We start from the raw sequence: 15,472 nt of genomic DNA, 5'->3' as shown, positions 1-15,472 counted from the left end.
ATCAGTGGTGTGTGTGTCACATGTCATGCATGGCCTGCAACACAGCTTTAAAATAGGTTTCTCTGACATAGCCTACTTTCAAGTACAAATTTCAGACTAAAGACCAGTTAATTGAGGATGGTTTGTCCAGCTGGGTACAAAAACTGTGCTCCCAATTGAGAAAAAGCTGATTTTTGGGTCAGTGGTTAAGATTGGGGTTAAGGTTAGGATTAGGCAAGTAGTTGTTATGGTTAGTCTCCAGGAAATGAATGTAAGTCTATGTAATGTCCCCAAAAATGACCTAAGTAAATATGTGTGAGTGTGTGTGTGTGTGTGTGTGAGAGAGAGAGAGAGAGAGAGAGAGAGAGAGAGAGAGAGAGAGAGAGAGAGAGAGAGAGAGAGAGAGAGAGAGAGAGAGAGAGAGAGAGGCTGTCAATGAGTCTGTCAATGGCCCAGCAGTTGAGTGGAGTCTCAGGGGTGTTGGCATGGATCTGCAAACTCACACTGCAGCAATAGGCTACAACCACAGAGAGCATCAGCAGAACACACACACACACACACACACACACACACACACACACACACACACACACACACACACAAAAAATCACACATACACACAATAACTTCAGGAAGTCACAGCATAATCAAAATATGAATTTTAAATATTTAAAACACAATTAAAAAATTATCGGTGCCATGTATGAAGAGCAATTGCAACTGACAGCTGCAAATCAAACCATTGTCATTTAAAATGTAATCTATTTTCTAAATGTTTTATGCAGAAAATACATTGAGGTAGAAAGTGAAAAGTGATGCTTGAAAAGCCTTCTATATGATATAAAAGTACCATTGGAGTTCTGCTGCTTCAGTAAACTATAACTCATTAACACCTTCTGTTAAATCACAACTCATCGGCCCGGTACTAAACTGATCAGTGTGAATATATTTCTGCGCAGGCAACAGTTTTATGAAGAAAAGATATCTCTTTAAGTAGAGTGTGTCCTGGTGCTGACTAGTGAGTTTTCCCTCCCTCCTATATAAACCCTGTGCTTCCCTTCCTGCTGCAGTCAGTGCTACTCCAACTCAGCCAAGATGAGTTTCACGGTAGACCACCACATCTTCGGCCCGACCGCGTACCGCAAGGCTCGGCCTGCCTCCGTGTCCTCCAGCGGGTTTCACTCCCAGCGCCGCCGCCTCACCTACAGCCAGCCGTCCTCTGTCGACAGCATTGAGACCTTCAACGGAGACATGTCTCGGAGGAGCGAGAAAGAGATTCTCCAGGCTCTGAACGACCGGTTCGCCGGCTACATCGACAAGGTGCGCAACCTGGAAATGCACAACCGCAACTTGGAAGCAGAAGCGGCAGCGCTGCGTCAGAGCCAGGCTGGCCGCACCGCGATTGGGGATCACTACGAGAGAGAGCTGGGCGACCTGAGGGGTCTCCTGCAGCAGCTGACCGGGGAGAAGGCCCGCGCTGCTCTGGAACACGAGCACCTGGAGGAAGACATCCAGCACCTGCGGGCCAGGCTGGAGGATGAAGCGCGCAACCGGGAAGAGTTGGAGGCTGCTGCCCGGGCCATGAAAAAGTATGTAGAGGAGTGCCGGCTGACACGGCTGGAGCTGGACAAGAAGCTCCGTGCCCTGGAAGAGGAGGCCGTTTTTCTCAAGAAGAACCATGAGGAAGAGGTTGCCGAGCTCCTCGCCCAGATTCAGGGGGCTCAGGTGAGCTTTGATTTGCGGGACACGGTGAAGGCGGACGTCACCAGCGCACTGCGAGAGATCCGCTCTCAGCTCGACAGTCACGCATCCAAGAGCTCCACTTACGCCGAGGACTGGTTCAAAGGTAAGTTTGTACAAAAAGAAAAAATATTAAAAAGCTTTAAAGTTTTGACATAACAGAAAACAAGATTCTGCGTGAGTTTAACAGTGCGCAAAGAAGGTTAATATTTGTTCTCTGTCCGTGGTGCTGAAATCACATCCCTGAAATTTACGTTAACATTTAATTAGTAATTGTTGGCCGCATTGTAACGCGTTCAGTGACTAAATGTGAATTAGTTGTGTTTTAACTAGAGGACATATGACGGTTGCAGGGGCCACTTAGGGCCTACTTTTTGTTAGGGGACTATTAAGTATGCTGACTGCAAAATTATGCAGATCCGGATGGTTGTGTTTGAACTTTAACATTTTTGAGGAGAGGTGACTGTAAATGAGATGCAACCTCTGCGTCCCTGTGTTAGAACTTCATCCAACCAACCTGTCAGATCGCAAACTTACAGATACATTCATGAAGTTTTATAGAATAATTACATGTATCAAGTAAGATAAGATGAATAGAAAGTGCAAATAGAAAATGCGGAAAGCTCAAGATTTAAATAATAAGAGCTCCAGTTTAGATGTGCGCCTCTCTGTGGGTGCATCGTTGCCGCAGAACGATCATTTTTATTTGGAGCACTGCAGGAGTGAGATTGCACACAGAAAGGAGACTGTGATTAATTTGCACTCTCAGTCTGGGTAACAGTGGGTGTGCTCTTGCTCGCGTCCCATGCGCGCTGCATATGCGTCTGTTTGTTGTGTTGATTGATTTTACCTTGAACATCTATAAACAGAACTGTCGTTTCAAGGTCACTTTCGTGGTAGTCAGAAAAGACAAGTAGTGCTTCATCATTCGGGTCATGTATCATCTACAGATGTACCACAGTGCTGCTGACAAACAGAACTGTGAAGGCCAATAAGGTTTTAATGTGAACATTAGTTCAGCTGCATCTAAAAGGACTTGATGATCTATAGATTGGCCCTTGTGGCACATCTACATACTGACTTGATATCATCAACAAAAGGTGCAAACAGAATGACCTTTCCTGTGTGGTGTCCAGCTGACTGCAGCAGTGTGGATCATTCATGCTCAGAAGAGGCAGAGGAGGGAGGGAGCTGAGTCAGACCAGCGGCTGACAGATGGACACTGTCAAGGTTACTCAGGCTCTCAGTGGTGTCTGTCTGCTCTCTGTGGGCTTCAAGGCAAAGAAGAGAATAGAGATGAAAAGTGTCTCATGACAAAAAATAAAACAACAGTGCAGGCACTGGGTAACAATGCTGAATTTCTTTAGTGTGTATGCAGGTCACATTAAACCGTTTTGGGATGTAGGCCACTCAGTGGTGTGACACAGCGAAATGCCATACATAGATATTAAATGTGACTTCTAAATCATCTATTGTGCCTATGTGTGTCTGCAATTCCCACAGTGCGTATGGAGCGCCTGTCTGAGGCTGCCAGGTCTAACCAAGATGCCATCCGTGGAAGCCAGGAGGAGATCATGGACTACCGTCGTCAGCTCCAGAGCCGCACCATTGAGCTGGAGACTCTTCGGGGAACCAAGGAGTCACTGGAGAGGCAGCGTATGGAGAGTGAAGACAGACACCATGACGACCTCAACTCGCTACAGGCAGGACATCAGCACAAATATCTTATCTCTCAAGGAGAAAACAAAATATGGCAATTCATTGCACCTTTCATTTCACCAGCATTTGACCTATAAGGCTGTGTCTTTTCATTTTGCAGGAGACCATCAATCAGCTGGACAACGAGCTGAAAACCACCAAATGGGAGATGGCCAGCCAGCTGAAGGACTACCAAGATTTGCTGAATGTGAAGATGGCTCTAGATATTGAGATCGCTGCTTATAGGTTGGTCACGGTTTAAAACCACAGATATAATTTGATCCTGGCAAGTAATTAATGTTTGGTACTAAGTAGCAGTGTGCACAATTCCAAATCTTGAGAGGTGCACAGTTGTGATAAAGACAAAACAAAACAAAACAAAACAACGGCACTCACTAAACCATCTTCTTGTGTTTTTATTGTGGACAGATAACAAATGTGTTTCAGCGTAAAGATGCTGGACACTGATGATGGCTTTACGCTGAAATGCATTCGTTTTCTGTCCACAATAAAAACACAAGAAGATGGATTAGTGAGAGCCGTTGTTTTGTTTGGTTTGTTAGGTAATTCATGTTTTCCCTGACTGTATGTCTTTGTCTTGAAAACAGGAAGCTACTTGAGGGAGAAGAGAACCGCTTTGTGTCAGGAGGAGGCATGTACTCCTACCTGGAAAGCAGAATCTCCACTCACTTGAAAGTGAAAAGCGAGGAGATCTCAGACACAGTCATCGTGGAGGAACAGACAGATGAGACCCAGGTGACAGAGGTGACAGAGGAGGCAGAAGAGGAGGAAGAGGAGGAAAAGAAAGAAGAAGAAGAAGAAGCAGCAGTTGAAGAAGAGGAAGCTGAAGAAACCAAAGTAGAGGAGGAGGGAGAAGGTGAGGAAGCAGAGGAAGATAAGGAAGAGGAAGGAGAGGGAGAGGAAGAGAAGGAGGAAGAAAAGGTAGAGGAGGAAAAGGAGGAGGAAGAGGGTGAGAAGGTAGAAGAAGAGGAGGCCGTTGAGGAAGAAGAGAAGGCCAAATCTCCAGAAAAGGCTGCATCTCCTCCTTCAAAATCTCCTCAACCCAAATCTCCTCAGCCCAAATCTCCTGCTGCCAAATCACCAGAATCTAAATCTCCACAAAAATCACCAGAATCTAAGTCACCACCAGCCAAATCCCCGATGCCCAAATCACCTGCGAAGTCCCCTGCAGCCAAATCCCCTGCAGGAGATGAGTCTAAATCACCTGCACCCAAGTCACCAGTGTCAAAATCGCCACCCAGCAAATCCCCAGAATCTAAATCTCCTGCTCCCAAATCCCCCGAACCAAAGTCTCCTGAAAAAGAGAAGGCCGAGCCTGTCCCTGCCCCTAAAGAGGAGAAAAAGGAGGAGAAGCCTGCCAAAGAGGAAAAGAAGGAGAAGGAGCAACCTGTGAAGGAAGAGAAGAAGGAAGAACCCAAGGAGAAAGAGCCCGAGGCCAAAGCAGAGAAGGCCGACAAGCCTGACGCAAAGAAAGAGAGCAAAGCAGATGAAGCCCCAAAGAAGGAAGAGCCTTCAAAACCTGCAGCTCCCAGCAAGCCAGCAGAGGACAAACCTGTCCCCAAGTCTGAGCCCAAAGAGAGCGCTCCCCCTGCCAAGGAGGAGAAGCCCTCTGCTCCTGAACCAGAGAAGGCCGCTCCTGAGGCAAAGCCCGCCCCAAAAGCAGAGCCTGAGAAAGCAGAGAGCAAGAAAGAGGAGAAGAAGCCGGAGGTGAAGCCCGCACCTAAAGCTGAACCCGAGAAAGCAGAGAGCAAGAAAGAGGAGAAGAAGCCCGAGGAGAAGAAGGAAGCTAGCAAAGAAGCAGCCGACAGTAAGGACGTGAAGGAAGGAGGAAAGGCAGAGAAATCTTCCGGCACTGAATCAAAGGAGAGCAAGGAGGAGAAGTCCAAGAAGTAAGACTGATGCTTTTCAGGGCACGACGAGGTGGAGATGCCAAAGAACTATGAGGGAGGGCGGGAGGGGGGGAGGGTAAAGAGCCAGGTCAAAGGGGCTGGAAGCTGTTCAGGTGGGCAACTTAGTGTCCAAAGCAAAGCAGGTGACGGTATGTAAGCAATAGTGATTTACGTAGCAAATAACCCCCTGCTCTCAAGTATGGTCATTTACGCACCCCTGATGCTTCTGATGTATGACTGTAGTGAATGCAGAATGCTCTAAACTCTTTATCTGAATGTGACAACTGTCTTTAATAAATAACAAGTGCATTAAAACTGAATCCCGCCGACGGGGACCGCAGGGGCCTGTTCTTACACAGGCCTTCAAGGGTAGAGATGTCAAAACAATGTCAAGCTTAAGATTGTGACAGATATTGAATATATAAAAAATGTATATTTAAGGAGATACAAATGTCTATATTATATTTACAGATACATCAGCAAGAAAGACTTGAATATGCTTGTTGTGCACCTTAATGCAGCTTCTCCTGACAGGTGAACTGTAGTGTCTCACTCTTCTGGTCTGCAATGCTAGAACAATGATGACTGTGCTATGTATAAACTGCTGAGAATATGCAATATGAAACAGATAAATAAAGAATGAAAAAAAATCAAACACAAGAGGCTTTTCGGGAGTTTTCTTAATCTGTTCGCACTGCAGAAAAAAGAATCTATAGTAGCCTATGTTGACCTTTTTAGTGAAGATTTATGAAGGAGAATAAATACAAGGTGCAAGGCCTAAAAGGTAAATGCTGCAAGTATTGCACTGCATTGCGGCTAAGAAGAGGGGGAGCTGTGCCCACCCGCATCAGCCGCCGCACCCTTCCTCACCCTCATGTATAATCAGGAGCAGTGCTGCTTGCTCACACTGAACAGACGAAATTTTCTTCCTTGTTTCCCCATCTCTACATCACTGCGAAAAGGAAGGTTCACGCACCATACTTACCCCTTTATAATCATCAGTTATCATGTGTTTGATAGGATGTGTATATATTATGAGATCACACAAAATTAGTTAATAATCGTAGTCATAGTCGTCATGGTCATAACTCATAGTAGTATCTGAGCCACTCTGATTTCTGCGGTCGTGTACAGAAAAAAATGAATTTTTAATAGGATTTGCTGATGGTGCTGCAGCTTGTGGCAAAAGCAGCTTTCATTTATGAATTTAAGAGATGACTTTGGATACAATTTGGCTGACATTGAGGGATTTGACTCCTGGCATCATCTCAGCGTTCCCTCCACATCATGTCTCCTCTAAATCCAATCTTACTGCGACTGATAGATGGCCGAGTATTAATAGGATCAGCAACCACATAAAACACAAAATGTTGAAGTAATGAATCCCTTTGACTCATGTCATTGTTTTTTGAGAAGCATTTTAGTGTTCTGGCACTATTATTAGACTACATTTTGAACTCAGTAATTTGACTTCACTGAGATACTCTGCTGCATTTTATATTACATCAATTCGTCGAGGGACTGGAAGCAGCCATTTCAGAGAGGACGAGCTTCATTTTGTTTGTGTGCTTTACTTTTGTGATTTTGAGCTTTCATAATCACATGTATCTCTTATTTTGCCCCTTGAAGTAAAATGGCAAAGCTCACAACCTATAATACGGTCTTCAAAGAAGGAACTTTCACTATGAATAGATTTCTAAACAGTTTATCACTGCTATGTTGTAACTTGAATATCAGTAAAAGCCTTTGTAATCAGGCGATTGTAACACTCTTTTCCCTATTTTGACAGAAAATCCTACAACACCCAAATTTTTTAAAAAAAGTATCCACCTGACACTGTGCCGATTGTACAGCCAGTGGCCTTGTCTCAAAGCTTGACAACTCCTTTTCTCCTTCCAACTACCTACATTTCCTTATCCATAAATCTATGAGGTATCAAGGTCTGGATTACATTACACCCTCCTCCTTGTTCTTCAATGTATGACACAATAGGAGAGTGACATTTTTACCACAAACGCTTGTGTAGACTGCAGCTAGCTTATCATGAAATGAAAGTAATCAGTGATTGAATTGCTCTCAGTATCCTGAACAACAACGTTTTTGCTTCCATTACAGCAGTCAGGATGATAAATGAAAGGTCAAAGGCTGCAGACGGTACGTTAAATATTCCATGGACACCATTCTCTGTGGAAGTGACTCAGCACTGGATCACAACAGCATACTAATAAGCTAGCGCAGACAACGCCTATAAATAGAGCATCTGGGAGAGGTGAGGGTAGAGAGGCAGGCAGAGGGATAAAACAGGTCAATTTAAACCATACAACAAAACATGTGCTGCCATAGAGACTTAAAGAGACCAGATACATGCTATTTCAAGAAAATAACAAGGTGTTTTTTTATTTCCAAATTGGTATAAAGACTTTAAAAAGGTATACAGTGTGTTTAAAGAGTCACAAAGCTAAGCTTGAAGGAGAAGGAGTTTTGAAGCATAGTAGGAGACTCGTATGGACAGCTTTAACGATGACTGAAGAAGCCCTGAGGATGGTTGTACTTGAATGGCTTCAGACGATTTGGACCCCTGAAATTCAAAGAGGCAGAGACAGAAATCAGAGATAAATCTAATTAGTGAGTCTGTGACTAATCGGGTGTGAAGAGTTTACTAATTCCTCCCTATAAGTGTGTACCTGACAGTGCGCAGGCACATCTTTTCACGGGGAAACTCCCGCGGTCCCTCCACACTGTCATCCTGTCCCTCAGTCTCCAAATACACATCCAGACAGACACAGAGGCGTGACATTTGATTGGTCAGGAGCTGGTGTCCTGGGCGGGGTCCCTGCAGTTCGTTTTTGAACACGTTCACCTCGCTCTCCATGGCCTAAAGAAAGTAAAAGATGAGTCAGTTAGAGCCAGATAAACCCTGTTTGATGAGGCATAAAATGAGCCTGTACAGCAACAGAGGACATGATCGCTATTAAAATGTTCATACTCGAAGGTTGTCGTCGGTGCGTCCACTGCGCTCTCCCTTCCAGCTGAGAGAGAGGGAGAAAAGAGGAGAGATTTCTGGGTAGCGGGGACTCAGCACCACCGCAGCCTGGAGGCGAGCTGAGAGAAAAAGACAAATGGAGGAAGATTGTTTAATTAAAAAAAAAAAGACCAAAAACACCCCGCCCCCTTAAAAATTAAAGCATTAATTAAAAGCCACATTAGTAGTGGTTCTTACCTGTGCCTCTCTCCACCACAGCCATAAAGTACAGATCAGTCTCCTTTGCCAGACCGGCATCAGTCACATGACGTATAAATGGCAGATCCTTGCAAAGAAGAGAAAAATCACAGTGAGAAAGACACTTTATTATGTGTTTTTTGAATAAACACTTTCAGAACAGGTGATTCAAAACATCCGTGAGTGTGTTTATACCATGTACTCCTGCTGTGTGATGGTGGTCCAGCGAGCTAAACGGGAGATGATCTTGGCTGGAAAGAGATGCTGACACTCGCTGGAGACAGGGATGATGCTGTGCTCTGAGGACAGGAGAGCAAACGACCTTGATCACAATTTACAATCTCTTCATTAGGGACATTTAATGCGCGTGGTTGTTAACAGATACTGTACCTAAAGAGGCAAACTGTTTATGCAGAGCCAAGCGGGACTGGACTCGTCCCCTCAGCAGCTTAATGGTGCTCTCCATGTGGCTGGCGCTCAGAGAACTGCCCACACGCACACCCTGGGAAAAACAAACAACATGAGTACACACACACAATCTGTGCGATACTGGAGGATACTTGATGTCTACATACACACACCTCTGATGCATCACTGGGAAAATGTAGTCCACCAAGACTCTGAACCCACATGTAGGGATGGCCCAGCTCCTCCACATAATCAGCAAAGGAAACAATCCTAAAGAAATGGGAAATTTTTGTTTAATTCAAAAAGGTGATTTGCTTATTTTGTTCTGTCCTTGAATTATTTTATATTCTTACCCGACTTTATCAAACTGATAGCGGTTAGCTGGATTGGGTGTTTCTCTTCCCTGGTCGCTGGTGAAGAGACAGCTGAGGAGAGTGTCTGCTTTCAGCAGGTCCCTGCAAAAGAAGACGTCATTAGATGTTCCTTTCATGGCCACAAAGAGGGAGACAAATGTCCACACACACACTCTCACGCACACACACATACCCTGCACTGATGGCTGTGCTTAGGTCTGTGGATGTGGAGACCTTGGTCTTCACTGTCATAATGTTCAGATTCATCAGATAGTAGAAGAATAGATGGAGGACGCTGCCATCTGTGGAGACAAGATGGATAACACATGGTAATGAACTAATCCATTACTAGCTTAATTCAACACTCTCTCTTTTCATTTATCCTCCCTGTGAGCAGCCCCCGGGGTTTACTTCACATTGCAGCGCATTAGAGAGCTATAACAGGGTGTGGTCAGGATGGATGCTAGCGACACCCGGGGGATTCATACTATGCTGATGGTCATCTTTCACGCTCCACTCTCTGCAGTCACACTGCACTCAGTGACACACCGTCATTCACGACACCTTCGCCACTCCTTTTTGTTTGCTTTTACTGCAGTAAACTGACTGCTGCAGCGCAGACAACCGGGGAGATGGAAGCTACTAGAGATAAAAGTAGAAGTTAGAGAAAGACCAGTGATGAGGAAAGATGCTTACAGCATGTTGTAGGTGCTGCAGACCCACAGTGCTGCACGCATCTCTCTCAACTCCACCCTCCCCCTTTAGGTAGAGTTTCGCCTGCAATGCAGATCTCCCTATAATCTGTCACTGTTCCTTGTATCGCCAGCAGAGGGAACACAAGGGTCAAGTGGTGTCATGACATCATAGCAGAATGGGTCACGCTTACTTTATTTCACACGCTATCTGGTAGGTATTGAGTTATGTGTATATGGTCACGTTCACAGGCGCATTGAAAACATTTGGGCTTAAAAATACCGCATGAGGACAGAATGACTTATTTTGTGCAGACTGACATTTTAAGCCATCAAGCAAGTAGAGTGAGTTACCTTTACACTTGAGGTCTAAGCAGAGGGACAGCGGATGCCTTTTCAGCATCTCTCGTCTTTTGTCGTCCAGCTGGCCGCCTGTAGTTGGCCTTCTCCTCTTCTGTGAAATGAAAGATAATAAAAAAAAGCAAAGGAAACAAGACATGAGAAAGAAAGCAAAACAAAGTGCATGTTTGACAAAATAAATTAATACAAATTTGCATAAAATTTCAGCTGCTTGGAGGGAAGCCTATAGCATTTTACGCCTCTGCTATGACAGATATGAGGAGAAAGAGGCACTTAAAAGGGCTGGAAGTGGTGAAAGATCGAAAAAAAGAAGTGGACGGATGTAGAGACACAGTTTGCAACCAAATACATTTTTTCCCACATGTGAGTATTTCACAAAATATATATTTACTTTACATCTACAGAAACATTCACACAGCAGTCTGACAACAAAAACGAACAGTGGTTTGATGCCGAGTGTGCATGACAGAGATGGGCTCAAGTTACAGTCACTTTGCCATTCTTGGTAAATATTTCCCAGAATCCCCCAGCTGGCACTCATCCGGACACAGGAAGTAATCAATACCTGCTGCTCCCCCACCCATCAGACCACAATATGTGTCAGCCCGGGCTTCAGGGACAGTTTGTGTGTCCATTGCAGAGACGGGTACATTAGGAGACGGCTGAACTCGCTGACCTCAGTGTGTGTGTGTGTGTATTTTATTGAATAAAAGCCAGGCCTGAGACTCACCGTTTTCTCTTGCTCCTCCTCTGCATCTGAGTCACTCTCATCATCTGGGAGACACAAAACAAGTTATTGTTATGATTCTTTCGCTGGGGATGCATCTCTAACAAAAAAAAAAAAAAAATGTTGGCAGCCGTGTATAGTAGTGTTTCGTACCCTGGGAATCTTCTGGAGGTTTGGACAGAGCCTTGGCCTCATCCACATCACCGCTGATGGACACACTCAGGTTCTTGTCTGGTATGAAAACACAAATCAATCAAGAATAATCAAAGCTTGCACCCACCACTCTACGGTGTCTCGAGACAGAATACACTCTAATGACTACTTACCACAGGCCTGACCGTAGGCATTGGCTTGAACAAACAGGACATAGAGGGGAGGCGGCAGGTGTCGGGCAATCTCTGTCTGTTTCTGAGTCTGCTCAAAAGGCATGGACAGGTACTCCTGCACTGGGAGAGAGGCCTAAAGGAGGAGAAAGATAAATGATGTCATTCAGAGGAATACGTACATGGTCTATTAGTAGCACTGCAGTTAAGACCTTCACCTAAATGATGAAAAAAGATTAACAGGACTGGACAGACCACTTTACGAGCAAATAAGGAAATAAATTAAATGTCCAATATCATACATAATAAATGAACAAGACATCAGTGCTCCAGGCTGCTGACACTGGAACAAAACAGAATGATGGTGTGTTACTATTTAAGTTCAAATGAGTAAAACTTTTACAATATGGCACATTGATGGAGGTTATACCTGCATGATGGCGTTCAGTCCTGGCTGCAAGCTTCTCAGATGTTCCTTCTTCACCTCAATACTCTTCTGGATCTTCTCCTTTGTGGCCTGAGACTCCTTGTATTTCTCTGCCAACCTGCATCCAAGCACAAACTTTCAAACAGCTACTCCGTGCTCTCTCAGAAATCAAGACTGGTTGATAAAGCACGTCACGCTACAAAGCTGTACGTAGGTTTGCATACCTCTTCCTCTGTTCAAGCTCCCAGTCTAGTCGTGCCAGTGTGAGCTGGTGGGGATCGTTTTTCGTGAGGTGGGGCCTGGAAATCTCCTGCGGTGCCTCCTGGTAAAACTCTTCCTCACTCACGAGGTCTATCTCCTCATGCTTAGACCTGGGACAGGGAGAGAGATGTTACCCACCACTGCAAAAACCTGTGCACGAACTATCAACAGTACAAGTAACAAATTATATTTACAAGCTTCACTCCAACTAAGCAACTTTATGTATAACTAACTATTAAAATATTTTTTTGTCCCTATTGTGTAGAATCAGGCTTGACTTCAGTTGACTTTCATGTTAAGTAATTTGACTTCGTCCTCTTTTGGTTGAATGAGATATTTTGTACTAACTTGAACTCCAGACACTTGCTGATCTCCTTCTGAAGATGCATAACTTCATACAGAAGATTCTGCAACTGAAGGTGCAGCACGTCCACTCTCTGCTTTGCCTGAAGGAGAGACAAACAAAACAAAAGGCAGTGGTTAAGCTGATTTGGAAATACAAGTACACCAAGATTCAGAAGGAAGACTCGACAAGAACAAGGATTTATAAGCAAGTTCGGAGTCTGGATCGATAAACTCTAAACAATAACAAGCCCGAGGGCGTTTAAGAGCCTTCTTTGCTGACAGTAGCAGCTGCAGCAGCTAGGTGTTACAAAGTAGAAACAAAGTGCTTGGTACTCGACCTGCCTTTCGTGATCAGCACAAAAGGGTGTTGAGGCAGCACTTTTTCAGCAAATGAATGAAACAGAGTGAACTTAACCTAAGCTGGTATTTCTTTTAAAATCTCATAAATGTGGGACAGTGTTTGAGAGTTGTGTGGGAGTTACCTCGTGTGTCTGATCTCTGCCTCTCTTCAGTCGCATATGAGCCAGACGGTTGAGTTTTTTCAGATTCATGAAGTGAATGCAGCTCTGCATGCGTCTCCGCTCGACCTCGGCACACTGAGAAGAGGCATCACAAGTTAGTCTCCATTACTGAGGTGAAAACTGATAATCAGCCTTGTCTGGATCATGTGCACCAGATTGTAATGCATTACAATCACAAAAAAAAAACAACATACTTTATTGTATGGATTAAGTTCCTGCTGTGGGTTTCTACAGTGACATATCCAATCCAACACATATTATGACTAATTTGTGTGTATTTTCAGAGTATGAATCTCACCCCCTCCTTGGCTCCGTTGGCTTTGAGCTCCTGGATCTCACCCATGAGTGTGGCCAGACTTTCACATGACTCTTTGTACTGCAGGTAGTCCTGCTCAGGGTCCCTGCCATCAAGCTCCACCTCTTCACTATATACACGCACATCCTGGAGAAATGATAAAATCAACATAAATATTAATAGTATATTACACTACGATCAGCCCTGCACCACATTGAGCTCACTCCCTTTACTGATGTCAAGTCCAAGCACAAATAGCAGGAATTCAATTGTGTTTTCAGAGCAGAAGTGCGTGACTGAGTTGACGGACATCCAAAATTTCCAAAAGTTGAGCTTGATGACTCATACTAGGACTGCAACTAAGGATTGTTTTCATTATTAATTAATCTGCCGTTAATCTTTCAATTCATCACTTTTGTCCATAAAATGTCAAAAAACCCAAAGTCCAAACTCCAAAGAAATTCAGTTTACCATCTTCTACGACACAGAGAAGCTTCCTCACTTTCGAGATGCTGCAACCAGAAAATGTTTGGCTTGACAAAATGACTAAAACAATTATTTCATTGTCAAACTGGTTGCAGATTAACTGACTAATCTATTAATTGGCTGTAACTCATACTTACAAGGCTTTTTAAAAAATAGAATATCAACATCCAATCTAGTACTCACTATCTTGGTGCATCCATCACCAAAATATTAGTGTTTTGCTCACATAAGAACCATCATGTAGATCACAGGAGCAGGTTTAACAATGTTTATTCTTCTCTGTGATGATGACCAGTAAAATGCAGAAGGGTTAATACAATAATACCTGTGAAATGTAATGTATTTTAATCCCACAGTTGTAGGACAAATTCTTCATTTGTAACACTTTTAATAGTAAATATTTGTTTAAACTTTCATGATTAAACTCTAATCATTTTTAAAACTGTACTTTTAGACCACGTTCCAGGCTAAACAGGATGCTCCAAAATACATCTCTGAACTCCTGACCCCTTATGAACCACAGTCTGCGGACCTCTGGCAAGGATCTCTATGCTGTTCCTAGATCAAGGTTGGTAACTAGAGGTGACAAAGCCTTCACCGTCAAGCCTCCTCGACTCTAGAAGGCCTTACCAGAAGAACCTAGGCTCACCATCTTCAAGTCCCTTCTCAAAACACACTTCTGCATTTTCCTGTTCTCAATCTGTAGTCTGCTGTTAGCTTCTGTTTTTTCGCTTTGTTTTGCTCTGTGAGGCACTTTGTAACTATTGTTTTTACAAAGGTAAATGCATTATTTGTATTGCGTTATTATAGATTTGCTGCCTGCCAATGATGATATGATGTTTCTAGTATTTTGTGACTCAAACACACCTACTATTTACTTTAAATATGTTATTAAGATTCAAAGTTCAAGATCTTGATCTTGGGAACAGTAATTGGACATAGTTTAGGTTTGTATACTGTTGATATTGGACTTTAACACCAGCTGTTGGGCTGGAGGTCTCTCTAAACGCTACTTGCACTGTTGTGCTGGTCGGCCCCGCTCAGCTGCTCCATCCCGGCGGTGTCCTACCTGCTGCTCGCCGTCTCCTCGTCCTCGCTTTATCTCTGGGGTTCCTCCTTCATTGCGAAGGACCTTCGACTTTCGCTTCTTCAGGGCGTCCGAAGACATTGCTGGCTAGAAACATATTAGGAATATACAGGTCAGACAAACCGTGAAACTGAAATTTAGCCAGGGTCAGTTAAGTATGAGCCTCCAATCTTTCCCTACTAGCAAGGAAGCTACTGTTAGCACTAACTTATGGAAGCTAAACACTGGCTAACGGTAGCTCCTCGGCTAACAACCGTGAGCTTGTAGCCTCAAAAAGGCAGATTTCTACTCGAATATAACTATCGATCGACATATTCAGTGACTGATAAGATGTCTAACAATATTCACATACCTCGATAATGTGCAAAATATGTCTGAAATTTCTAAAATCGTGCGTATTTGCACATGAATGAACAACACAATTTGTTCTACCGCAGGCGCTGACTGAGGACGGAAGCCCTGCCGCGCCAGAAACATCAGACTGGATAGGCGAAGGAGAAAAGCAGTAACTATAACACCATCTACAGTTACAATAAAGCATTGCAACTCTAAAATATAAACTACTGTAAAGGGATTAAGAATGACTTTATTCCCTCCCCTTGCATTGCCAGAAACACTTAACACTAGGTCAAGAAGTAGT

General features: G+C 43.9%; 2 protein-coding genes across 2 annotated transcripts; one reads left to right on the top strand and one right to left on the bottom strand.

Moving 5' to 3' along the window:
* The first annotated feature begins 903 nt into the window (after positions 1-903).
* On the top strand, positions 904-5,361 carry LOC121904059 (neurofilament heavy polypeptide-like). The gene is made up of 4 exons (XM_042421570.1): positions 904-1,825; positions 3,223-3,422; positions 3,539-3,663; positions 4,026-5,361. The coding sequence occupies exons 1-4, from the start codon at positions 1,075-1,077 to the stop codon at positions 5,329-5,331; spliced, it is 2,382 nt and encodes a 793-aa protein (XP_042277504.1). The 5' UTR covers positions 904-1,074; the 3' UTR covers positions 5,332-5,361.
* A 2,336-nt stretch (positions 5,362-7,697) lies between these two features.
* On the bottom strand, positions 7,698-15,314 carry thoc5 (THO complex 5). The gene is made up of 20 exons (XM_042421310.1): positions 15,185-15,314; positions 14,815-14,919; positions 13,263-13,406; positions 12,926-13,039; positions 12,447-12,544; positions 12,062-12,208; positions 11,841-11,955; positions 11,414-11,546; positions 11,241-11,318; positions 11,091-11,134; positions 10,355-10,454; positions 9,502-9,610; positions 9,309-9,410; positions 9,129-9,225; positions 8,938-9,049; positions 8,743-8,846; positions 8,548-8,635; positions 8,314-8,429; positions 8,012-8,202; positions 7,698-7,905 (listed from the first exon to the last, which is right to left on the bottom strand). The coding sequence occupies exons 2-20, from the start codon at positions 14,911-14,913 to the stop codon at positions 7,842-7,844; spliced, it is 2,055 nt and encodes a 684-aa protein (XP_042277244.1). The 5' UTR covers positions 14,914-14,919; positions 15,185-15,314; the 3' UTR covers positions 7,698-7,841.
* Between the last annotated feature and the right edge of the window lie 158 nt (positions 15,315-15,472).

This window comes from Thunnus maccoyii, chromosome 9, assembly GCF_910596095.1.
Source record: "Thunnus maccoyii chromosome 9, fThuMac1.1, whole genome shotgun sequence".
Taxonomy (NCBI): Eukaryota; Metazoa; Chordata; class Actinopteri; order Scombriformes; family Scombridae; genus Thunnus; species Thunnus maccoyii.
This window is presented reverse-complemented; position numbering and strand designations above follow the sequence as displayed.

Coding starts and splice junctions, on each gene's coding strand:
- thoc5 (XM_042421310.1), bottom strand. CDS start 14,913: ATGTCTTCGGACGCCCTGAAGAAGCGAAAGTCGAAGGTCCTTCGCAAT. Junction 11,956..12,061: donor GAGCTTGAACAGAGGAAGAG/GTATGCAAACCT, acceptor GCTTGGATGCAG/GTTGGCAGAGAAATACAAGG. Junction 11,135..11,240: donor ACCTCCAGAAGATTCCCAGG/GTACGAAACACT, acceptor TGTGTCTCCCAG/ATGATGAGAGTGACTCAGAT.
- LOC121904059 (XM_042421570.1), top strand. CDS start 1,075: ATGAGTTTCACGGTAGACCACCACATCTTCGGCCCGACCGCGTACCGC. Junction 1,826..3,222: donor CGCCGAGGACTGGTTCAAAG/GTAAGTTTGTAC, acceptor CAATTCCCACAG/TGCGTATGGAGCGCCTGTCT. Junction 3,664..4,025: donor ATTGAGATCGCTGCTTATAG/GTTGGTCACGGT, acceptor TCTTGAAAACAG/GAAGCTACTTGAGGGAGAAG.